This window comes from Ctenopharyngodon idella, chromosome 11 (genome assembly GCF_019924925.1).
Source record: "Ctenopharyngodon idella isolate HZGC_01 chromosome 11, HZGC01, whole genome shotgun sequence".
Classification (NCBI taxonomy): Eukaryota; Metazoa; Chordata; class Actinopteri; order Cypriniformes; family Xenocyprididae; genus Ctenopharyngodon; species Ctenopharyngodon idella.
In genome coordinates this window covers 20,747,960-20,772,704 of record NC_067230.1, presented here as the reverse complement: position 1 = coordinate 20,772,704, position 24,745 = coordinate 20,747,960, and the positions used below count along the sequence as shown (strand labels likewise).

The window sequence follows — 24,745 nt, the reverse complement described above, 5'->3', positions numbered from 1 at the left end:
TGCACGACGACCAAGGGCACGGAGTGATGGTAGCATCTTCTCTTTCAGTATAGAGCAGTACATCTGTGAATTCATGATGCCATCAATGAAATGCACCAGCAGCACTCATGCAGCCCCACATAAGGACACTGTCACCACCATGTTTCACTGTAGGCACCATGCATTTTTCTTTGTATTTCTCACCTTTGCGACACCATACAGTTTTGAAGCCATCAGTTCCAAAAACATTTATCTCGGTCTCATCACTCCAGAGTATAGAGTCCCAGTAGTCTTCATCTTTGTCAGCATGGACCATGGCAAACTCTAGGCGGGCTTTTTTGTGCCTGGGCTTTAGGAGAGGCTTCTTTCGTGGACGGCACCCGTGCATGCCATTCCTCTGCAGTGTACGCCGTATTGTGTCACGGGAAATAGTCACCCCAGTTTGGCTTTCTACTTCTTTAGATAACTGCAGTGAACTTGCATGCCAATTTTCTTCAACCCTTCTCATCAGAAGACGCTCCTGTCGAGGTGTTAACTTCCGTGGACGACCTGGACGTCTCTGTGAGATGGTTGCAATTCCATCTTTTTAAAATGTTTGTACCACTTTTGCTCCATATTCTGACTGATAAGTAAAGCTTTGCTGATCTTCTTGTAGCCTTCACCTTTCTGGTGTAAAGAAATTATTTTCTTTCTCAGGTCTTGTGACATTTCTCTTCCATGTGGTGCCATTGCTGACAGCATGAAATGGGAAGGGATTTTAACACCCTTTTATAGTCAACTGTCTGCTGGACACCTGTGTAATGAATAATTAGACTCACCTGTGGTTGAATTCTTGTTAAATTAGACATTTGTAGTCTAAAATTTAGCTTTGCTCCAGAGACTTTCAGTGGGGTGTACTCATTTTTGCATCACCCTAATTTGAGTAAAACTGAAAATTTTGTTCTCTAAGTTATGTTATTAACCTTACTTTCATGTTATAAGTTAAACAGATGTTATATTATACATGTTGGAAATTGATTTTGTGTTCATTGAGATATTGTTTAAAATGTTACTTTTCAAAGGGGGGTGTACTCATTTACACTGAGCACTGTATATATATATATATATATATATATATATATATATATATATATATATATGCCTTTGAGTGATGCAATGATTCATGATATGGATTTGGCAAGACAATGTTAGATTGCATTATACTAAATTTATCTTATATTCTGTTCTAGAGTAAAAAAATAAAACAGTTCTTCTCTTTTTTTATGTTTTAAAGCTCTTTTGTGTGAAATGGATGTGATTTAGTCAATGTATGCATAAGACCTACTATATTTGTTTACCTAAATGATAACTTGCACATCAAATCTGGTTCATCAACTTAATATTGAGATTAAACTGGAGGTAAATGTGCAAATGATTAATGTGCACATTAATTGAATAAACTTACAATTGAGTGCTATTGATGTATGGTGATCTAGTGGAAAAATTACAAGAGAAACATTAAAAAAAAAAAAATAGAGCATACTAATGAGATTTTTTTCCTTATCAGTTTATTTTAGCCAATTAAATGCTACCAACACACAGGAAAATTTCAATTAAAATAAATTCTCTCAATTATAAATTAGGCCTATGTGCTCTGAAGCAAAAATCTTTATAATATAAAAAAGAACAACACCTTCCCTTTAATTGAGTACAGATGTAATGAAAGTAAAGATGGCAATGACACAGCAACAGCTGAAGAATAACTGGCAATTCAGTTTTAATGAGTAAAAATATGTCTTTAGACTCACACCACTGCCTATTTCTAAGGACTGTACTGTAAGCACATGAGACAATAAACATTTTTATTGCTTTATGACTTCACGTAATTTAATCATTTTAAACTTAAACCTATTCTGTGCCTTTGGCACAGGAAAAACTGATAGGGAAATTGCATAATATATCACAACATTCAAGTTTTGAAATATATTTTACAAGTCTATGCTTTTAGCTTTAAATCATATAGTTTTATATATTATACATTCATTTGAATTGCTGCAGAACTCACAGAGAACATCTTTTAAACAACTGGAGACTCATTTGTATTCATTTCTCTATATTTACAAACCAAACAAATGACTTTTGTTCCTTGAAGCTAAAGGCACAGTCTGATCAGAGATGAAAGTTCATTTGGCTTTGACCGGCAGTACGCTCAATGTCATGTTTCCCAGCACACCTACAGAACATTTACATTCGCAGGTAAGTGTGTATTTAGCTGCATCTAACAAAATGCTGATTTAGATCTATTGCTTAAAAAAAGCACTTTAGGCAGAGGTAGCTTGTGAAGTTTTACACCTGAAAAGCTGTTTGTGCATGATGTTTATGTGGCTTGCTTCCTTATACACATCCCAAAAATCTGTAACACTTTGCACATAATTCATTAACATTAGTTAATGCGTTAGGTATCAAGAACGAACAATGAACAACAATTTTTACAACATCTATTAATTTAGGTTAAATATTAAATTATACTACCATACATTAAGTCATATTTGTTCAAAATACGTTAATATTTATACAGCTTAAACATTTAAAATGTATTATTTTAAAATGCATTAGTATATGTAGAAATGAAGTTCTATTATAACTAGAAATTGTTTGATATTGTTTTTCATGATACCTGATGTATTAAGTAATGCCAATTCATTTTTTGACAATTTGAATTTTACTTAGTAACACTTTAGAATAAGGTCCCTTTAGTTAATGCATTAACTACAATAAGCAATATATATGTTACTGTATTTATTAATCTTTGTTACCATTAATAGAAAATATTTTTAGTTCATGTCAGCTCAGGTCCATCAAATAATATATTAACAGATACAACTTTTGACTTTAATAATGTATTAGTTAATGTTAATTACACATATACCAAGATTAATAAATGAAGTAGCTTTAGAAGCAGTTTTCATAGTTAACTAATGAATTAACTTATGTTAACAAATGGAACCTCTTATTCTAAAGTGTTACCAAAAAAAAAAAAAAAAAAAATCACGAGCACCAGCACCGTCTCACATTTGTTTAACAATGTAACATTGAAAAAGGTCAAATTAACTAAGCTTAAAAGGAAGTGTTGTAAACAAACAAGTAAAATGTAGAAATTTCAAACCAGTTAGTAGTAAATATGCAAGTACTTGGCTGCTGAAAGTAAAGCCAGCTAAGTGTTAAAAAATAGACTTTTCTGATATACGCAGTAAATATTGCTTGAACATTTTCATCATAACAATATAAATAATGAATTCTTGCAATTAAACAACTCCGAAACATCCCTTTGGTACGGTAAGTGACTATAAAGTGACTACTCACTCCACACTTCAAAAACATATATATATGTGCACTTGCATGCTCTGAATGCAGAGTCTAATAACACATCTAACACTTTAATAAATGTCACATGATTTACCCTACGGAAGGCTAAAGGAAGGCTTAGAAAGGCTAAAACGTCCTACATTTTAGCTACAAAAAGGCTAAACGTTTTGGGTGCGTTTCAGATTTGGGATAAACATTTGGGAGTGTAGCAATCACTGACTGCCTGTGAAACGCTGTAATACTACAGTTAATTTTTTTTAACTAACTGCCTTGAATCAAAGAGAACACCACCACAGAGCGTTCTTTAAAGGGATAGTCCACCAAGAATGAAAAATCCATAATTTCTGCACAACACAAAAGAAGGTATTTTGAAGAAAGTTAACAAAGTGACCCCTGATTTCAACACAAACTAGAGCTGCATGATTCTGGATAAATAGATTTTTTGTTTAAAATAAAAACAGACAACTAGACAAAATAACATGTAATTTACTAGAGGTTCTGACAAAATGTTAATTGCTGTGGTTAATTTAAAAAATGTTTAATTAATTTGAATGAATTATTTTAAAAAAGAGGGGTTGGATGAATGATTCAGTGACTCGCTCATAAAGACTTCACTTGTTTCATTACTGGATGAATCAGTGTTTTTGAAAAGAGTCTTTTGAATGAATGATTCAATTACTAATATTTTTTTAACAGTTAAGGCCTTTGCACACTTGAGTCCGAAATTTTCGTATGCGTTTTTTCATATTCGTGATCCTAAAAATTTGTCACGCACAGAGACCTTGCACACTGAGTCCGATGCGTATTAATGAATCCGTTGCGAAAAAATTCGCAAAATAATACAAAATGAAGTCTTCAAGCAGCGAGCATGATTTAGTTGTCCTCTCTCTTCTTAAAAAGACAAAAAGAAAGAGGAAATATTGGGTACATCCAATCCTGAGATTGCATAGAGAGAGAGAGGAAGGAGAGTTCCACCTCATCAAGGAGCTGCGTGATTATCCCGAGCGTTTCAAAGTTTACTTCAGGATGTCACACTCTATCTTTATATTCTGTCTCTTTCCGCACTTTGTTTGTTATACAGTGCTACTGCTTAGTGCTGTAGACGACGTGGATCAACTTGTCAGATGGCATTGGGGATTTTGGCGTTCGCGTACGGTGGCTCTGAATGGTCAAAACGTCTCTCAAAATGTGTGGCACGAATGCGAAAAACGCAGAAAATCCAACCTGATCCGAATTTTTTTATGACGGACTTTCGGAGGCAGTGTGTAAACGTGATTGACACAATGTGAGGTCGTATTTATTTTTTAACGTGCGAACATTTTCGACGCGAATTTCGGACTCAGTGTGCAAAGGCCTTTACTTGTCACCACCTACTGGTGTATCGATGTAATTGATACAATCTTTATTTGAAGCACTGGATCACTACTGTGGACATCAGTGTTTATATCCGAACTATAAACTTTAATCCCAGCACTTCTGTGATAATTTGAATGATACTGTGTGGATTAAAAAAAAACTGTTTCATACCTATACATGACAACTGCTCTCTCTGGCTCAGCGGCAGCACCAACGCAGATCTGAATGTTCCACTGTGATCAAACTTTTCAAAAGTTTAATAGACAGTCGAATTGTTGTCATTTAGGAATAAGATTGTTTGGGTGTTTGAACTGAGATTGTGATCTTTTTACGTGTACTTCATAATTATCATGCAGCTCTAGACATTTCTCAAAATATCTTTTTTTATGTTCTACAGAAGAAAAAAAAAAAAAAAAAAAAAAAAACCCAATCATACAGGTTTGGACTAAATGACAGAATTTTTAAATACATTCCATGGCGTCCCACATGAGGAAAAGCACAGAAACATATATATAGTGGTCAGTTCGGTCACAAGTCATCCTCCATGTTCACACTACTCTCGTTGCTGGTCTTGGGAGCTCCGGGGGACATCGGGGAAAAGAGCACATCTGAAGACCTGATGGTGGGCATCGTGCAGCCGTCATCCATAAGAATGTCACTAAGACCCACTTCAGAGTAAAGATCAGAGGCCGTAGAGTCGTCCAGCTCCGCAAAGCTAAACGTATCCAGATCGAGAGGGCCGGTTACTGCCGCAGCAGCCGGGGAGACGGAGGGAGGTATTGTGAGGAAGGGAGAGGGGGAAGTCTGTGCCATGGCAGCATCCATGTTGAGGTGACTCGGAGGTTGGCATTCCCCAGGGCCGGACTGCATGGACTGGTTTGCTTGTAGTATCTGTTGCTGAAGGAAGGAAGCGTCTGTGCCCAGGCCTGGAGAGACAGCAGTGTTGAGGCCATGGTGACGAGCTTGCATCTCTAATTCCTGTGTGCAACAAACAGCAGGGGGTGTCGGAGTCCATCTTTTCACAGGTTTTAACATATCAATAAATAACTGGAGCAAGTTAAGTGTTAAATGGGAATTTTTTTTTTTTTTCATGTTTTGGTACAGACGGGAAAGCTAACGTTTCATATACCTGTATGCGGAGCAGAAGGGCCTGGTTGGATTGTTCCAGTTTCTTCTGCCTCATCTCAATCTCTTTGGCCCTCTGTTGCTCTTTCTGAAGTTTTCTTATATAATCAACAGAAGCCTTCAAAATGGTTCCCTTGTTCCAACGCATCTCCCTGCCATTTCAACCAGAAAGGAGGAAAATATTAGGCATGTACACTAGTCTAAAATAAAATTATATTATACAGAATCTCACAGAAGTGAGTACACCCCTCACATTTTTGTAAATATATCTTTTCATGTGACAACACTGAAGAAATGACACTTTGCTACAATGTAAAGTAGTGAGTGTACAGCTTGTATAACAGTGTAAATTTGCTGTCCCCTCAAAATAACTCAACACACAGCCATTAATGTCTAAACCGCTGGCCACAAAAGTGAGTACACCCCTAAGTGAAAATGTCCAAATTGGGCCCAATTAGCCATTTTCTCTCCCCGGTGTCATGTGACTCGTTAGTGTTACAAGGTCTCGGGTGTGAATGGGGAGCAGGTGTGTTAAATTTGGTGTTATCGCTCTCACTCTCTCATACTGGTCACTGGAAGTTCAACATGGCACCTCATGGCAAAGAACTCTCTGAGGATCTGAAAAAGAGAATTGTTGCTCTACATAAAGATGGCGTAGGCTATAAGAAGATTGCCAAGACCCTGAAACTGAGCTGCAGCACGGTGGCCAAGACCATACAGCGGTTTAACAGGACAGGTTCCACTCAGAACAGGCCTCGCCATGGTCGACCAAAGAAGTTGAGTGCACTTGCTCAGCGTCATATCCAGAGGTTGTGTTTGGGAAATAGACGTATGAGTGCTGCCAGCATTGCTGCAGAGGTTGAAGGGGTGGGGGGTCAGCCTGTCAGAGCTCAGACCATACGCCGCACACTGCATCAAATTGGTCTGCATGGCTGTCGTCCCAGAAGGAAGCCTCTTCTAAAGATGATGCACAAGAAAGCCCGCAAACAGTTTGCTGAAGACAAGCAGACTAAGGACATGGATTACTGAAACCATGCCCTATGGTCTGATGAGACCAAGATAAATTTATTTGGTTCAGATGGTGTCAGCATGGTCTCTAACATCCACCAGCTCTGTGATGTCATCATGGAGGAGTGGAAGAGGACTCCAGTGGCAACCTGTGAAGCTCTGGTGAACTCCATGCCCAAGAGGGTTAAGGCAGTGCTGGAAAATAATGGTGGCCACACAAAATATTGACACTTTGGGCCCAATTTGGACATTTTCACTTAGGGGTGTACTCACTTTTGTGGCCAGCGGTTTAGGCATTAATGGCTGTGTGTTGAGTTATTTTGAGGGGACAGCAAATTTACACTGTTATACAAGCTGTACACTCACTACTTTACATTGTAGCAAAGTGTCATTTCTTCAGTGTTGTTACATGAAAAGATATAATAAAATATTTACAAAAATGTGAGGGGTGTACTCACTTCTGTGAGATACTGTATATGTGTACACATGTGCATGTATGTATATAGCAGTGGTTCAACTACTGACAATTTAAAATAACTTAATCAAGAAGAGTCTGATCACAGGCTTTAAAATTTGAGTTTTGGTATTTATAATTGTTTTCAAAACTAATTTCAAGCCTGAGCCTTTAGAGCAAAAGGTTTTTAATATCATTACAAAAATAAAATCAGCCAAGTGTGTCCAAAACATTTCACTGGTATTGTATGTTTTTTTGTTATACTATGTGTGCTTTCTTTAAAAAATAAAAAAAGTGCTGCAAAGCTTAAAGTTCCAAGGAAAGAAACTTACGGATCACTGGATTTGGGTATCAGAGCCCCTAATTCCTTTATTCTGTCATTTATGTTAAATCTTCTCCGCCTTTCAACTACACAAAGCAAAACACAGATTGACTCATTTAAAGACACAGTAAACAAACAATATACTACTGAAGCATGTGTATTTTAAACTCACTGAGATTGTGATTATCTTTTTTCTGCCTCTCCTTCATGAGGGCTCTGGTATCTGTGTCTGAAAATAAACAGCTATTATGACTACCAAACAATAGTGTAGATACATAACACAACAAACAGTTAAAAACCAATGGAAAGTCTGAGTAAAACATTACCAGAAAATTCCCTTTTGATGTTGGGCAGTTCTGCTGGACAGGAATTGCTGACGGTGATGGTGGGGGTCGTCATGCCAGGACTGCTGTAGACATCCAGAAGGGTGCCTGGTAGCTAAGACAACAACAGAGAAGAGAAATTAAGGAAGTAGGAAATGTATTGTAGTAATATTGTGTTTACATCAGCCTAAAACACATTAAAATCAAATTTTAAGAACATGATATAAATTAACTCTACAAAAAACATTGACGTGCTATAATTAACTGTGGGAAAATCTTGCCATTTTATTATTCATAGTAAATGTAGTGCTAGAATTCACTATGTGACTATGTTATTACATCCAAATTAAATTACTGAACTGTTCAAATTATTTACAAATAGATGCAAAAAACAACTTGCACACAAATCAATTATTATAATCAACATTAATTATTAATCAAAATAATTTTATATAATTTATTTTGCAATTTTATTCTGATATGAATTTCCCTTATATTATAATGAAATATATATAATAATAATTTAATAAGAAATTATAATAAAAATATATTTTTCAAAACAGATTTCTTTAAGAATAAAGGCTAACAAATTCAAGATTAAGATGTTACCTTTCTTTTTCTTTCATGCTCCTGCAATAAAACTAAAATCCTCATTTTACATCTATTCACTTTTTACTCTTTCCTCCAGAAAAAATAAAGGTAAATCCTTTGCCAGTTGTTTCCAGAGTTCTTTCTATCCCGTGCCATGCTCTGTACAGTCCGTTCAGTCCTTTTTGTGCCCTCCCTGACAATTCCTGCCTGGCAGGTGTTAGTAAAGTGTCAGAAGTGAATGTTTATGTCGATTGCTGAGGTGCATCCCCATTTATCGCCTCCCTCATAAGTGCAGTGGTTAGCACTCACTCTTAAAAGGGGTGGAGACATTTACATTCAGGAAATGATCTCTCCGTAAGCTTTCAGAATGGCTTGTGGCGGTTTACCACAAATATAGCTGGGGTTCAAAGAGGCTTTTATTCAGAACATTGCCGTAATGTTATGGATGTGTTCATTAATAATGGAGATCATCGCTCAGCTTACCGTGTTCGGGAGTTGTAGGCCAGAATCTATCAGGGACATGATGTCATCATTGAAGCTGGACTCAAGGCTGATGATGTCGTCGATTACATCATCCATCTGAGGGGATGCAATTAAGGCTCAGAATGAGTGCGCTCTTATAAAAAGTATTGTATATCTAATCGCTTTACACAACAAAGTGGGTTATAAACAAGTATGTATTTAGGGAACCAATAAACTATATTCTTAACAAGACAATTGTCATGAGTGTGTTTTATGGGTGATCCAAAGCAGAAGTTCTGTATGGTGTGAAAGAGGGGTACAGATATAATTAAGCTGCTGGTGTGATATTTTGCAGTACAATGTGACAAAACTAGTGAGAGGGCAAGCTGAACAAAGAAAGATAAGCATGTTCACTTACTGGCACATGTCAAGACAGTGGCACACAGTAAAAACAATGTATTTACAATGTATTTGAAGGTGTCCTTGTTACAGTGTAATTATATTATACTTAAGTACTATGTAATATGTATTTACAACATGTACTTACTATAGAGTTAAGATTAGGGTTTGCTTCAGGGCTAGTAAAATGTAATTATGCATAATTGCTGTTTTGGTTAATTAAGTTAATTAACTACTTTAAGTGACAATGTAAAATACTTCTGAAGCATTTATTAATCTTAGTTAATGTTAGTTTCATCATTTACTATAACATTATAAACTAAAACTTGTATCTGTTAATATTATTTAATGGAGCTGAAATGAACTAACAATGAACAGTATTTTTTAACTAATATTAAAGGGTTAGTTCACACCAAAATGAGAATTACTCACCCTCATTTTGTTCCAAACCCATAAGACTAGTCCAAATTTTCTGAAGAGACTCGATCACTTTTTTTGATGAATAGATTTAATTTAGGCTTTTACTCGGATGCAAGCATCGATCAGTGAACATAAGCAGAAGCTCAACCGAACCTGAATAACATACAAGAACAAACCTCTTCCGGAAACTCAAACGTGCTTCGCAACACACGAGAATGAACCTCATTGGTTACGCAGCACGTTTGAGCTTCTGGAAGAGGTTTGTTCTTGTGTGTTATTCAGGTTCGGTTGAGCTTCTGCTTATGTTTGGTGATCAATGTTTACATGTGAATAAAAGCCTAAATTAAATCTATTCATCGAGATTAACGATCTCTTTATGAACTTTTTAAAGTGTCAAAGTGGTTGTTATAGAGGGACAGACATCTCTCAGATTTCATCAAAAAGATTGGGTGAGTAATTAATGACTGAATTTTCATTTTGGGGTGAACTAACTCTTTAAATAATGGGACCTTGCTGTAAAGTGTTACCTCTGTTTTATATGCTGTTAAAGGGATAGTTCATCCAAAAATGAAAATTCTATCATCATTTACTCACCCTCAAGTTGTTCAAAATCTGTATAATTTTCTTTGTTCTGTTGAACACAAAGGAAAATATTTTGAAGAATGTGTTAAACTGAACAGTTTTGGGGCACCATTGACTTCCATAGTAGTTTTTTTCCTAATTTGGAAGTCAATGGTGCCCCAAAGTGGCCTGGTTACAAACTTTCTTCAAAATATCTTCCTTTGTGTTCAACAGAACAAAGAAATGTATACAGATTTTGAACAACTTGAGGGTGAGTAAATGATGACAGAATTTTCATTTTTGGGTGAACTATCCCTTTAAGAAGACAATTCATATTTCAGCATAAACCAGTAGAAAAGGAGTGTTTATTAAAAAGTTCTTTAACAAAAACAGGGGAATAAAAATAACATTTTGATCAAAAGCCTTCTTTAGTATAAATCAGTAACCATAAAACATAAATTAGCGTTTCTCGGCAGGTGGGCAGATTATTGGGCATGGTTTTGTAGGTTTGCAGACAGCAGTAAAAATGTGGAATATGCATAATAAAATTAAACTATGCAACATTTAATTGTGCATTTTAAGACTTAGCAACTTCTACATCTGAATGAGATGATCAGTATATTAACATTGCATATGTCAGTGTATATTTAGATATAAATAAATATATCATTATATGTTTAGATGTGCTTTACCTCTTCTTTGTTGGAGCCCAGGTTAAGATGTGCCATTGGGCTATTGGGAGCACTGCTTGCAGAAGGGACCCTCTCTGGAGCAGAGCTTGACTGCGGAACGGGGGATACACCAAGAGTTTGTGTGGCAACTTTATTGCCTAACGTGGTGGACAGGTACTGCTTCACTTGCTGCCTCTGAGCCTGCTGGATGTGGTATTTAGTTGGGTTTTCAAGATGGGTTTGCACCTACAGCAAAGTAAAAACACTGGATCAGCGGTCATGTAAAGACGCGAGTGACATTTCATGCTCTATGTTACGTTGCTGTCCATGAATTAGTGAAAAATGTACACTTTTAAATAAAAAAAAAGGGAACTCACACTTATGCTGAGTCTACATTTTATGCATGTAACATCAAACCTAAATTTTAGTGGAGTTGTCTACACTGAAGACTCCCACTGCAGAATGCCTTAGTTTTTAAACTGTCTGTCATATTTATAAATCAATTTGTTATAAATCAATTTGTTATAAATATATATATATATATATATATATATATATATATATATATATATATATATATATATATATATATATATACACACACACACACACACACTTGTTGTATATTTCAGTTCAACCAATTACATTAATTACTCACCCTCATGTCGTTTAAACAGTTTTTTTTTTTGGGCCAAGCTTTCAGCTAATTGTGTCATGGTTACTAGACATGTAGACAGCAGTTAGGATGCTACTTGAGTATGCAGTTGTAGTAGTAGAAAGAAATAAAGTAGTTTTTCAAATAAGAGATTTCTAAGTCTCATAAGAAGATCCGACCCACCTTCAGAACCTCCACCGGTACTTGAGCTGGAGGAGGGCGGGCAGCCATGGGTGGCATCGTGACGGAGATGGCGGGAGTGGAATCTGTTGGGCGGAGCTGAGCGACAGACGCCTGCTGCTGTGCCTCCCTTCTCTCCTGTTCCTGCGCCTGCTCCCGCATCAGCTGTTGCCGTAGCAACACTCGGGATGACATGGCTATGCTGGTTCCACGGGTCAAGTATGAGAAGAATTAACAAGCTGCAATTGTAAAAGCATCAAGAAAGTTAGTAATAATTCTACAGGATCAGCAGTATAAAAGGAAATAACTGGGATGATCACTTCTCTTTTTGGACAATGAAGATTTGAGGAACAGGGAAATTTAACTGATCTGAGTCAAATTTTTTTTTAAAAATTTTCTAAAAATTTAATACTCTACCAAAGCACAATAGGCAAACAAATTAAATTATATATATATATATATATATATATATGTTTAATTTGTATGTATATGTATATATATATATATATATATATATATATATATATATAAATGACAGAGACAAGTGAAATATATTCTAATTTACAAGAAAACACGTGTCTGACCAAACTACTGCTTAAAATTTAAGATGAATCTGTAATATCTCATATGATTGAAATGAACCATACCGAATTTACCAGTTGACAGCTAACCAAAATACTATTTTTTAGCATTTGTCTTTAAGGCTGTCCCTTTAAATACTAACAAAACATCAGGCAGAAACATTAATCTGAATGTATTCCTGTAGCTATAAATGGACAAAAACACTTTCAATAATGTTTGTGCAGTTAGCTCTACTGTGAGTTATGTAATAGTTTGCTATTGGTCGGGATTAGCCGAAGTTGAGCACGTTCGTTAACGTAAACCGAATTAACTTGTCTATTAGTTACTTACACCAGTAAGCAAATGTAACTGCATATGACTATCCCTAAAGCGAAATTAACAAGGCCGGAATAGTGGTTTTTGGCACCATCCAGCTGTTAGCGCTAGGCTAACTAGCTAGCTAGTTGATATGTCATCCAACGTCAAACTGGCACGTTGCCTGTATTTAACTTCATCAACTTCCATTCACGCATAATTATTTGAGATTAACACGGCTTATACGTACGTGTGAAATCGTCAAGGGATGAAAATAAAGTTAGTTGAGTTACCTGGTTGGCGTTAGCAGAAGTAAAGCGAGTTTGCTGGAAGAATCGCCATTACTCGCATGAGGATTTCCTTGTTTTGGATTGATTGAGACCCATCTCTCCCCATCACACTCAACCATGTTATTGTTTGTTACTGTTGTTAACTAAAACTAAATCTATCAATTATAGTTGTCGTTAATTAAAATAAAGCTGAAATAAAATACAATATATTATTTCATAAAAACTTAATTTATTAGATTAGAAAATTAGAAGAAAAAAAAAAATTATTTTAAGATGACCTACTAAAATTATTAAAACTAAATTTGAAATAAAATAAATTAACACTAAAAGACAAAAAACAACTAATAAAAATGACAAACAAAAATTACTAAAAATAAAAATAAACTGAAAATATAAAAATAAAAGTTCATTCAAAATATTAATAAAAGCTGTTATACACTACCGGTCAAAAGTTTGGAAACATTACTATTTTTAATGTTTTTGAACGAAGTCTCTTATGCTCATTAAGGCTGCATTTATTTCATAATAAATACAGAAAAAACAATAATATTGTGAAATATTATTGCAATTTAAAATAAAGGTTTTCTATTTTAATATACTTTAAAATATAATTTATTTCTGTGATGCAAAGCTGAATTGTCAGCATCATTACTCCAGTCTTCAGTGTCACATGATCCTTCAGAAATCATTCTAATATGCTGATTTATTATCAATGTTGGAAACAGTTGTGCTGCTTAATATTATTTTATAACCTGTGATACTTTTTCAGGATTCTTTGATGAATAAAAAGTTAAAAAATATCAGCATTTATTTAAAATAGAAATCTTTTGTAACAATACACACTACCGTTCAAAAGTTTGGGGTCAGTAATTTTTTTTCTTTCTTTTTTTTGAAAGAAATTAATACTTTTATTCAGCACGGATGTGTTAAATTGATAAAAAGTGATAGTAAAGATTTATATTGTTAGAAAAGATTTATATTTTGAATAAATGCTGTTCTTTTTAACCTTTTATTCATCAATGAATCCTGAAAAAAGTATCACAGGTTCCAAAAAAATATTAAGCAGCACAACTGTTTCCAACATGGATAATAACTGAGTATCAAATCAGCATATTACAATGATTTCTGAAGGATCATGTGACACTGAAGACTGGAGTAATGATGCTGAAAATTCAGCTTTGCATCACAGAAATAAATTATATTTTAAAGTATATTAAAATAGAAAACAATCATTTTAAATTGTAATAATATTTCACAATATTAATAAAGATGACTTGACTTTGGGAACATTGTCATGGTGAATGAAAATGTGTGATTTTCTGATTTATGAGTAAAAAGAAGGTCAATAATAGCCACAGAGTTCTACTTGAGTCATTCTTCTCAGTCAGAGAAAAGATGATTTATTTTAATATTTTAAATGGTAGATCATTTAAATATACAAGTATGTTAGTATTTCTAACAGCAGGTGAAAGTAAAACGAACTCCCTGAGCATCTTGGTTTAATGCTCGTCGCATCAGCTGTCAGAGAAGGAGAAATTCAAAGCTGAGGTAAGAGAATCTGAAAGTTTGGTGCCGAGTTTATCTATGAAAGAAGAAAAAAGGAGAAGTGATGTTAATACAGAGTTTTAAAGCAGTGTGCTTGGCTTGTAATACATGTAAAACAAACTGTTCAAAACTTAATTTGCATGGGGATCACACATGGATGAATTTACTGCAAACAAAGAGGGTCTTACCAGCTCTCTTTTGCTGCTTCTTTCTTTTTTTGTTAGCAGCCAGGAGGGCCTGACCTTGTAGGAGTGGGTCAACATCCAGGATGTCTTTTAGGTCCACTGGCTTTGGGCCTACAGCTTCAATTGAACCACTGCTTTTTGTCTTGGGAACTTTGAGCTCAACAGTCATTGGTCCAAACTTAGAAGAATTATAATTAAAAGTCAAAAATGAGAGGCGAGTCTTAAAACGCACCATAACAAACCGCCACCAAACTAACCTTTGTGCACTGAATGATTAATATAGGTGGATGTAAAATTATCTTGAATGAAGAACTGAACCATGTAATGGATGTACCTCTGTGTCCTCATCTGCATCCATTGATTCAACCGTGTCTTGAAGTTCAGGCTCTTCTGATGGTTCGTCCATTTGCAGTTCTGCTAGATCTTCCCCTTGACCTCCTTGTGTCAATCCAGATGTAGCAATACAGAACCCCATCTGTGCATCAGATGTGCCACACTCTAAATTGTACAAGAATATAATGAAAAATGTGTGTAGGTAATGTGTGGTTACAAAACGTTTGAAAATATGTTATAGATAATATGTGTAGATAGAGTTACCAGCCAGTGCTTCCAGATTGCCCTTCTCCAGTTCATCCCAGTCAAACGCTTTGCCCATCTCAGCTACAATCTCAGCACTGACATGCGTGGGCAGTGTGTGTGTCTCAGGAGGATGTGTGAAGTAGCTGATACGACCCCTTTACAAGAGAGAGAGGTAATTTTAGGGTGTTTTAGGGTGTTTACATGACAACGATGTACCAAAAATGGGAACATTTTTCCTTTGCTTTTTTCACATACAGCTGACAATATTGTCAAAATCCCTGTTCACAAGGATCCACAAATGCCAGGCCAGTAGTTGGCGATGTCACTTTTTATTCAAAATAAGTACCTACTCAAGAGAGTGTGTGATTTTTGGACACAGCCATGGAGACAATAATGGTATAGTTTTCAAAAACGTGCATTTTGAAACCCGATTTCAAAAGCCGCCAAAGTGCCGTTGTCGTATAAATGGCCAAAATGCATAAAATGTTTTTGTGAAAAATGGTGTTGTGTAAATGGCCTCTTAGATTCAAAGCCTAAATCTTTGTCTGCCTTACAAACACTGCAAATCTAATTAATGTTAATGTGCTTTTTAATTACTTTTATGATGTTTTATTAACTTTTTAAAGCTTAAAAGCGGATGAGAGAATATTAAAAACATCTTTATTTGTGTTTCAAATATGGACAAAGTACTATCGATCTGAATCGACATGAGGGTGAGTAGATGATGACAATTTTCTAAATATGTTCACTTAATTTCACATTTTCTTATGTACATCAAGTTGAACCTTAAAGGGATTGTGTTTCCAACCTGTTTTGACATAAAAGATGATATTTAGAAAAATGTCTCAGTGTTTTTTGACCATAAAATTAAAGCCAATGAGGGTTCAATGTTGTTTTGGACCCCATTCACTTTCATTGCATGTGCAAAAACAGTTGAAACATTCTTATAATTTTTTTTTTTTTCTTCCACAGAAGACAGGTGAACAAGGTGAGTAAATGACAAAATTTAAATTTTTTGGTAAACAATTCCTTTAAAGGTCAACACGTAATTGACGTTAAAGTCACTGGGACTATAACCTCACCCTGTCCAATCCATAAGAACACTCTTGGCAGCTTTGTCGGAGTCAGGAAGCCCACCTTTCTTCAGCTTGCCTTGACGACGGGCAAGTAAGGCCAGGAAATCATGTGCTGTCTGGAAGTCTGGAATTCCATAATGATCCATAATCTACACAAGAAAGATAAAAAAAACAACTGGATCTCAATCCAATATTCCAAATTTAATTAAACTAAAGTTCCGGAAATATGAGTTGCTACCTGTTTTTTATTGCAGCGCCTCAATATGGCTTCAACAGGTGGAACTGGGTCCACCAGCTGCTCAATCTTCACACAGTTCCGAAGGATCATGGCAGCATCGCTGGTTGAGGTTGCCATTACAATACCAGGGCAATCTAAAAGTTTGATATGTTTGTCTAGATGGACCTCCTGTAAACACCTGAAAAACAGATTGATTTGAGGGAAAGGCAGCTGATGATTTGAATGAGAGAAAAATTGACTTTATATTTACAAAAAAATATTGACAAAACGTATTAACATACTTAGTAACTCCAGGTGTAGCTCCAACATTACATGCACGAGCACGCTTCAAGCTGTTAATTAAACTGCTTTTCCCCACGTTCGGAAAACCTGAAACATTTCGTTAACTTTTATAGACCTCATTTATGAAATAAAAAAAAAAAAATGTAGCAGTCATATAGTTGTGCAAAAAAAACTTACCAACTACTCCTACAGTTATGGCAGTCTTTATATCTAGGTTGCGGCAGTAGTTCCTAATAGCTTCATTAGACAATCCGCCCCGACACATGCACTGCTTTCCAGCAGCTCTTGAGTAGCCTGGGTCACAGGCACACGACTGCGTTTCTGTGAACACCAGACAAAAAATGTTACTGTAACAATATATAATTTGTGTGTAAATAGGTCACAGTAAAAAAACCCTGATTTGCTGTGTCCGATAATAAAATGCATCTCTATTCATAGTTTTCATGTGATGTCACACTCTTATAGGATTGCGCACCTGGAGAGCAAAACAAGACTTGCCAGTCATTTTTACCAGGTTTGTACTAAGTACTAATGTAGTAAGACAGTGATATTAAAAGACCAAATTCAATATACACTTGTATATTGTATACATGATGCATACTATGTACAGGCAAGCAGATGAACCCAGAATTTAAAACACAACATGCAGTTTTTCGTTAAACATGTTTCCATAGCACCATTTATCACGTTGCGTTTACATTCTGGGCTCATCTGCTCAGATGTATGTAGTATGTATCATCAATAAGGTGTATACTGAATTTGATCATTTAATATCACTGTTTAGTACATTAAGACACTTTAAGCGTTTTTCACATTAAAGCTGCAGTCCGTAAGTTTTGCCTCTTTGTCGCCATCTCTGTTTGAAACCTGCAATTGCAGTTATTTGCGTAATTATTATCTTTACGTTGGTTGTGCATCGGCACGGCTCCTCAGCGCGGATTAATCTAATGTTTGCCGTCAGTCACCGCACCGGTGTGGATACTGTACTTCGGAATCACAGATTTTACGCCTTTGAAGTATGAGCAAAATAAGAATTTTCACCGGAAAATGTCATCTGAACATGTCTGCCACTTTTGTTCTGACCAACTGAGAAAAAAAGCATTACAATAAATCACGCTACCAATGGTGATTAAATCTAATGATCTCTCGGGATCAACGTGCAAATTATTATTATTGTTATTCTTTGTTCTCAAATTGTTAATGTTAACAGCATTGCGTGACTATGTGTATTTAGTGTGTATTAGCGTTACCTGTAGATTTCAATTTCTGTAGCCACAAGTCTTTTGCTTTTGACTACGGGTTAATCTCCAGTTGTCACTGATGATTGTCATTTGGACCTTTCTGGATTACAATCCACCATCAAAATGATAGGTTTAATTATTGCAGCTACTGTGAGAAAAGACTATAAATGATCCATCACCTGCAGCATCATCCACATGACATATAGCCTACTAGCTGGGACAACTTCTTTATGTAAACAGACGTGACGTAATGACGCAAAGACAAATGGCTGCATGCTCGAATTTCCCGCGGAAACCCACCAGTACCATTTGAATTAGAAAACATTATTACAAGCTTACTGTTGTGAATCAGGCTAAGGAGATAGTTTTGAACATTGGCTGGTTATGTACTTGCGCAAAAATTGATTTTGGATAATTTTTTACCAATTTAAATACTGCAGCAGGTGCTGTATATGGATCACAAGTGCATTTTGTTCACATATTTTTGTTTCTTCTTTTGTGAGGTGATCTAAATATTCATGGCTTGAAACAGATGGAAATTTTGGCAGGCCTGTGCTGCAGTTCTATGGATGTTTTGCCCTCCAGGTTTCCATGCCAGTCATGTGATTGAAAACTATGAATTGTAGGTCTCACCAAATTTTTGTTCTGCTGCTGAGTGGAGGATTTGAAAGCAACAGTAGGAAACTCATTGCGAAGATACTTGATCCATTTTTCCACAATATCCTTGGACACCAAATCTTGAGGTGGACAAAGACAAGAAAAAAAAAAAGTTTTCCATCTATTGCAGAATGAAGTTTTCAATTGGACATGCAAAAGTTCTCTCTTACCAATTTTATTTAGAACGAGTACAATTTTCTTGTTGGTTCCACTTTGAACAACAGCCTGTTCAACCTGTGGACAGCGGCAGCCTAAGGGGTCTCTGGCATCCAGAACCTCTAAAATTACATCTGCTGCCTCAATTACCTTATGTAAAAAGAAATAAATTGTCATTAAGAATTGTCCAATTGAAGTTAATCTTTAAGGGGAAGTATAATGGGTTATTAAAACCGGAAATAGTACCTTTTTAAATTCTCTGCAGTATGCCTTTCTTGAGTTCTCGGTTTCAAAGTTAACATGCTTCTCTAGGTTTTGCATTTGAATTTCCTGCATTCATTGCAACAATAAAGAGTTAAGACATAGGTGCAGATCTACAACAGTTAGCAACTGCAAAAAAAAGATCATTTATAGAGGTGTTACTGTGGTTGCACAAAATAGTGACATGGCTACTCTATAAAATGTAATTTACAAACATTTCAGGCTGTTCTATTTCAATTTACTGAAACATTTATAATAAGAAGAAATGTTATATAAGATTTATATAACATTATAAGATACACTACCGGTCAAAAGTTTGGAAACATTACTATTTTTAATGTTTTTGAACGAAGTCTCTTATGCTCATTAAGGCTCCATTTATTTCATAATAAATACAGAAAAAAAAAAAATAATATTGTGAAATATTATTACAATTGAAAATTATGGTTTTCTATTTTAATATACTTAAAAATATAATTTATTTCTCTGATGCAAAGCTGAATTTTCAGCATCATTACTCCAGTCTTCAGTGTCACATGATCCTTCAGAAATCATTGTAATATGCTGATTTATTATCAATGTTGGAAACAGTTGTGCTGCTTAATATTATTTTATAACCTGTGATACTTTTTCAGGATTCTTTGATGAATAAAAAGTTAAAAAAATATCAGCATTTATTTAAAATAGAAATCTTTTGTAACAATATACACTACCGTTCAAAAGTTTGGGGTCAGTCATTTTTTATTTTTTATTTTTTTTGAAAGAAATGAATATTTTTATTCAGCACGGATGTGTTAAATTGAAAAAAAGTGATAGTAAAGATTTATATTTTGAATAAATGTTGTTCTTTTTAACCTTTTATTCATCAATGAATCCTGAAAAAAGTATCACAGGTTCCAAAAAAATATTAAGCAACACAACTGTTTTCAACATTGATAATAACTGAGTATCAAATCAGCATATTACAATGATTTCTGAAGGATCATGTGACACTGAAGACTGGAGTAATGATGCTGACAATTCAGCTTTGCATCACAGAAATAAATTATATTTTAAAGTATATTAAAATAGAAAACCATAATTTTAAATTGTAAAAATATTTCACAATATTATTGTTTTTTCTGTATTTATTATGAAATAAATGCAGCATTAATGAGCACAAGAGACTTCGTTCAAAAACATTAAAAATAGTAATGTTTCCAAACTTTTGACCGGTAGTGTATATAATGTTATATAAGTTATTTTAAATGTCACATTTCACAATATAGTATTTCAAATGTTCTGTATTTTTGATCAAATGAATGCTGCCTTGGTGAGCGTAGCTTTCATAAACATTAATAAAAAGAAAAAAAAGAAGAAAAAAAAAAAAGTTACTGACCCCAAACTTTTGTATGGTAGTGTATTTTAAAAACATTATGAATTTATTCTATTCTAGAGAAAGTCTAATACTTTGCAATCAATAGTAAAATGTCACACACACCAACCTTCTGTTCAAACTCTCTTTGTCGTGCCTGGATGTCTTTCTGGAAACTGTCCAGACTTCTCCTTTTCATCATCTCTTTATCTCTTGACAACCTCTGCCTCTCCTGTTGCTCCTCCAACTAGAAAACAATTGACAAAAATTGCACATTAGCATTTTTTGTGATACAAATGAACAGTAAATAACAGTAAACTTATATGTTACTCGGATCTGGAAACATGCAACATATTTAGAAAAGGATGTACAGATCCCTTCCTCACCCTCTGTTTTCGGAGTTCAGCTTGTCTCTGACTGTGTTCTTTGAAGCTGCGCACATTAGGTACGCCTGGGTCCTTCTTTCCTCCTTGAGACTGCTGCCCATCCTTGGACTTTAGAGAAGACAGTCAACATACACTGCCAGTCAAAGGCTGGGACACTGAAATGATGTTTCTCATGATCTTAAATTCCTCATAAAGTTGGCCCAAAATGTGCAGAGCTGTAATCTACTCAAAGAGTGGCACTTTGAAGAAGCTCAAATATAAGATACTTTTGATTTGTTCATCTTTTTGATTAACAACATAATTCCCATACTTCCATTATAGTGTTATTTCATAGTACTATATTAGAGATGTGTAAATAATAATAATGAATGAGTAGAAGGGTCCAAACATTTGACTGGCAGTGTTCCTTGCTCTGGTACACGTAAACATACAGTAAGCATGTCATCTTAACTTAAACAAAACTAAAGGCAACATTGATTTGACAGTAAGTTAGCATGCAGGCTACATTACTCACCTTTTTACTGCAAAACCCCAGCCGTTTCGCTCGCTTTTGCTCTGTAACATAGTAAAAGTAATTAAATAAAATGGCCATTATGTCAGCACTTTTTAAAGCTCTATAAATGACTAAAAGACTCAAATGTGCATATACTCACTTGCTTTGGACATAACTCCACGTGTGAATAGTTTGAAGTGTTAGTGTGAACACTGCGACTAACTCCAGGTTTTCAAAATAAAAGTCTATGTGAACCCGCAGCGTCCTGTACTGTGTATGGTGGCACAATGTGGCCACATTCTTAGTAGAAAACATGAATTTAGATATCGTTAAAACGAGACTTTAAACTGTAATTTATTGCGATTTGTCAAAACGCTTTGAATTCCATCCATAGTTAATGAGAAATGTTGAGAAAGCATTGAAAAATTGTATTGTCGAATAGAATAGAATAGAATAGAATAATCTTTTATGATTCACACTTATTATTCCTTCAAAATGACAAAACAGTAGCCTACATTCCATTTTACAAACATAGGTGTTTTATCAAACCCCCTCCCCGATTACCCACACATCAAATATGTGTCAGTCATAATTATATGTAGATTGCTAGAGTAAATCCACACACACACACACACACACACAAAAAAACCCCACAATTGAATAAAATAAATTTGCAAAACAAATAAATAAAAAATATAGCTGCGAGCAGCAATCATCGGGGTTCAAGCACTTTGAGGCCTTTAAGCACATGTGTAAAAATGTATTACATTTATATTTTATTATAGCATGTAAGCACTGGGATCATAGATGGAAATACCAATACAGGCAATTTAGTAAGGAAAGGCTTTTTGACAGTTAGAGGGCCACCTATTGCCTGATCTCCACCAATTTTTTTGGGGTGTGTCCTCAGAGTGTGCCCATACATATGCGTGTTAATTTTCGTGAAAATATCTCATTTCGTTTTGAAGTAATATATACTTATATATATATATTTTATATATATGAGAGCATAAAAAATGACCCATGAGAGACTTTGACTGGATTTTTTTGCCACTTCCTATCAAAATTTTGTCATTTGAGCATTTAAATTTTGTAAACCAACTTAGGTTCTGTGTTTCCTACGATGGTTTAGTCTCGATTGGACTAACGGATTAGAAGATATTCGCAAAAGTTTTTTAAGCGCTAAATCACAACGTTGCACAAACCATAAGGCAAAACCTGGCAAGTCCGGTATCGATGGACTCGGCAAGGTTTCAGGAGTCTAAACTCCCATGAAAATAAGTCAACCACACCCAGAGTTATATAAATTTTCAGCCAAAACCATTAAAAACATATGTTTTTAAAAGCTTTTTAACAGTTATAGCGCCACCAATGGTCCGATCTCCATAAAAGTTGGCATGCTTCTTTAGAGTCATATGCTGCATGCGCTCCCTTAATTCTGTGAAGTTCTGATTTTTCTTTTAGGATTTATAGGCTTTTGATCATTTTTAACCACGCCCATTTTCTAAATGACCCTGTTATAGTGACCCAAAGGGTAAAGTTCAACTTTTTTTGATAATTATTGATCTAGAGAGTCCAGAGAATTGTCCTGTGCTGGTTTTGGTCTAGCATGAGGAGATCTATCAAATGATATGCATATTGTGTGAATCTGTGAAACACCACGTGATTACTGAGGCATAAAACTCGTTAGCGCCAACTAGTGGCCGATTTCTTTCAAAATTCTTACAGACCTCTAGGACCATGAGTCGAACATGCCCACCAAGTTTCGTTCCGGTCGGCCTCCGATAACCTTGTCTAATAGGTGCTCAAACTTCATTGGCCGATGGCGGCCATGTTTTTTGAGATACGCCAATGTCCTCATACACCATCATTGGACCAAGACACTGCATGCCAAATTTCAAGTCGATCAGACAAATGGTTGTGTAGTTACAGCTGTTTTCATGGTTTTTTCAAGTTATAGCGCCACCTAGTGTCCAATCGACGCAGATCGAGCCCATACACACGGGAACCGAGTTTGGTGCAAATATCTCATTTCTTTCTCGAGTTATAGCCATTTTAGTAGAAGTGGCTCCGCCCACATCATATGTTTTGGCGCCCCTTAGTGACCGTGAACCAAAATTTTGACTTTTTTTTTTTGATAATTATTGATATTCAGAATCCAGGGAACATTTCTGCACTGGTTTGGTTCCGATCGGGTCAAAAACCTAGGACTAGTTCACAAAAGTAGGTTTATCAAAAAACCAAAAGGTTTTTTTTAAGGTCTGCCTTATTGCCAATCACTAAAAACAAAGTTCCTAAATTTTTGGTTTGATTTATTTTTTATTTGTTTGATTCTTTCTTGGTTAAAATGAGTATAAAAAGCTTTTCTATTAAAAAGGTGCATTATTTTCCATTTAGAAATTTATCTCACCATACAGTAACTGACTCAAATTGTTGTGCATGTAAATATCACAGCATGTGCTGACAACCTTACCCTGAATAAAGTCTATAGCTCAGACAAATACACATGCACATGAGCAATATGCCGAATCCACAACACAGTCACACAACCCCTCTACACTCACTCGAATGCCCTTATACAAATACACTCAACAGTGTTTTAACCTAATGAGCTCCGTCATATAAGCTTCCTAGCAAAAGTCGTGACTTTACTGGCCAGCCTAGGTGAAATCCTCTATCCGCTTGATGTGGAACAGAGCTTATTTGAGATTACAAGATGTTACCTGGCTTCATGTGCTCTGCATCTATCCTTTATAAAACCCTTGCAAGACACATTTTTGGAAATTCTATTGGATTTGCAAATCTTCAGGAAGCTTATAAGTGCAGTTATGTTTTAGTTATCCATTCTTGAAGACCATCATTAAAGTCTTTCGCTTTTATTTCTGTGCTCTTAGCTCATCTGCCCATCAACTTTACATGGATTTTCAGTGGTGCATTTTACAGTGGGCTTAAATAATCAAGATACTAAGATGGGGAAATAAACAATAACTGACTTCTACTTACAATTTGTGAACAGTGTCGATAATTGTAACTGAAAGTAAATACTTCAATGTTTCATTTTACTGCATGATTTATTTTCTTCAGAAAACAACGAAACAATATAACATAAAAATGTACTTTTACATTTGCAGATCCATCTACAAAACATAGCTCTTTGAAAAACAACAATAATTGTTTTTCATAATTACATTTTTCAGCATACTTCATAAAAGATTTGAGTGACATTCAAACAAGTTTGCCTTGCAAATTAATTAGATCATGCTAAATGATGTTCA

At 35.2% G+C, this 24,745-nt stretch overlaps 2 protein-coding genes and 1 long non-coding RNA gene across 3 annotated transcripts; 1 reads left to right on the top strand and 2 right to left on the bottom strand.

Moving 5' to 3' along the window:
* Positions 1–1,711: 1,711 nt before the first annotated feature.
* On the bottom strand, positions 1,712–13,133 carry tfe3b (transcription factor binding to IGHM enhancer 3b). The gene is made up of 9 exons (XM_051912505.1): positions 13,021–13,133; positions 11,855–12,090; positions 11,038–11,262; positions 8,987–9,082; positions 7,916–8,027; positions 7,762–7,818; positions 7,600–7,675; positions 5,810–5,957; positions 1,712–5,658 (listed from the first exon to the last, which is right to left on the bottom strand). The coding sequence occupies exons 2-9, from the start codon at positions 12,044–12,046 to the stop codon at positions 5,209–5,211; spliced, it is 1,356 nt and encodes a 451-aa protein (XP_051768465.1). The 5' UTR covers positions 12,047–12,090; positions 13,021–13,133; the 3' UTR covers positions 1,712–5,208.
* Positions 13,134–13,347: 214 nt separating this feature from the next.
* On the top strand, positions 13,348–20,650 carry LOC127522483 (uncharacterized). Its single transcript, XR_007932609.1, has 2 exons — positions 13,348–14,061; positions 20,131–20,650. It is a non-coding gene; the product is annotated as an uncharacterized LOC127522483 (long non-coding RNA).
* gnl3l (guanine nucleotide binding protein-like 3 (nucleolar)-like) lies at positions 14,384–21,756 on the bottom strand. The gene is given in 16 exon segments (XM_051912504.1): positions 14,384–14,599; positions 14,751–14,925; positions 15,082–15,245; positions 15,345–15,481; positions 16,409–16,551; positions 16,641–16,818; positions 16,922–17,009; positions 17,100–17,153; positions 17,156–17,243; positions 18,797–18,900; positions 18,991–19,126; positions 19,223–19,306; positions 20,722–20,838; positions 20,978–21,085; positions 21,492–21,532; positions 21,631–21,756. Coding segments are annotated over 16 exon segments (1,698 nt in total). The 5' UTR covers positions 21,644–21,756; the 3' UTR covers positions 14,384–14,531.
* Positions 21,757–24,745: the final 2,989 nt, after the last annotated feature.

What these genes read in the sequence shown, in the direction of transcription:
- tfe3b (XM_051912505.1), bottom strand. Translation starts at nt 12,046, where the DNA reads ATGTCATCCCGAGTGTTGCTACGGCAACAGCTGATGCGGGAGCAGGCG. An exon ending in TACCGGTGGAGGTTCTGAAG is followed by an intron (nt 11,263 to 11,854) that starts GTGGGTCGGATC and finishes ACTTTGCTGTAG; the next exon opens with GTGCAAACCCATCTTGAAAA. An exon ending in GCCTACAACTCCCGAACACG is followed by an intron (nt 8,028 to 8,986) that starts GTAAGCTGAGCG and finishes TTGTTGTCTTAG; the next exon opens with CTACCAGGCACCCTTCTGGA.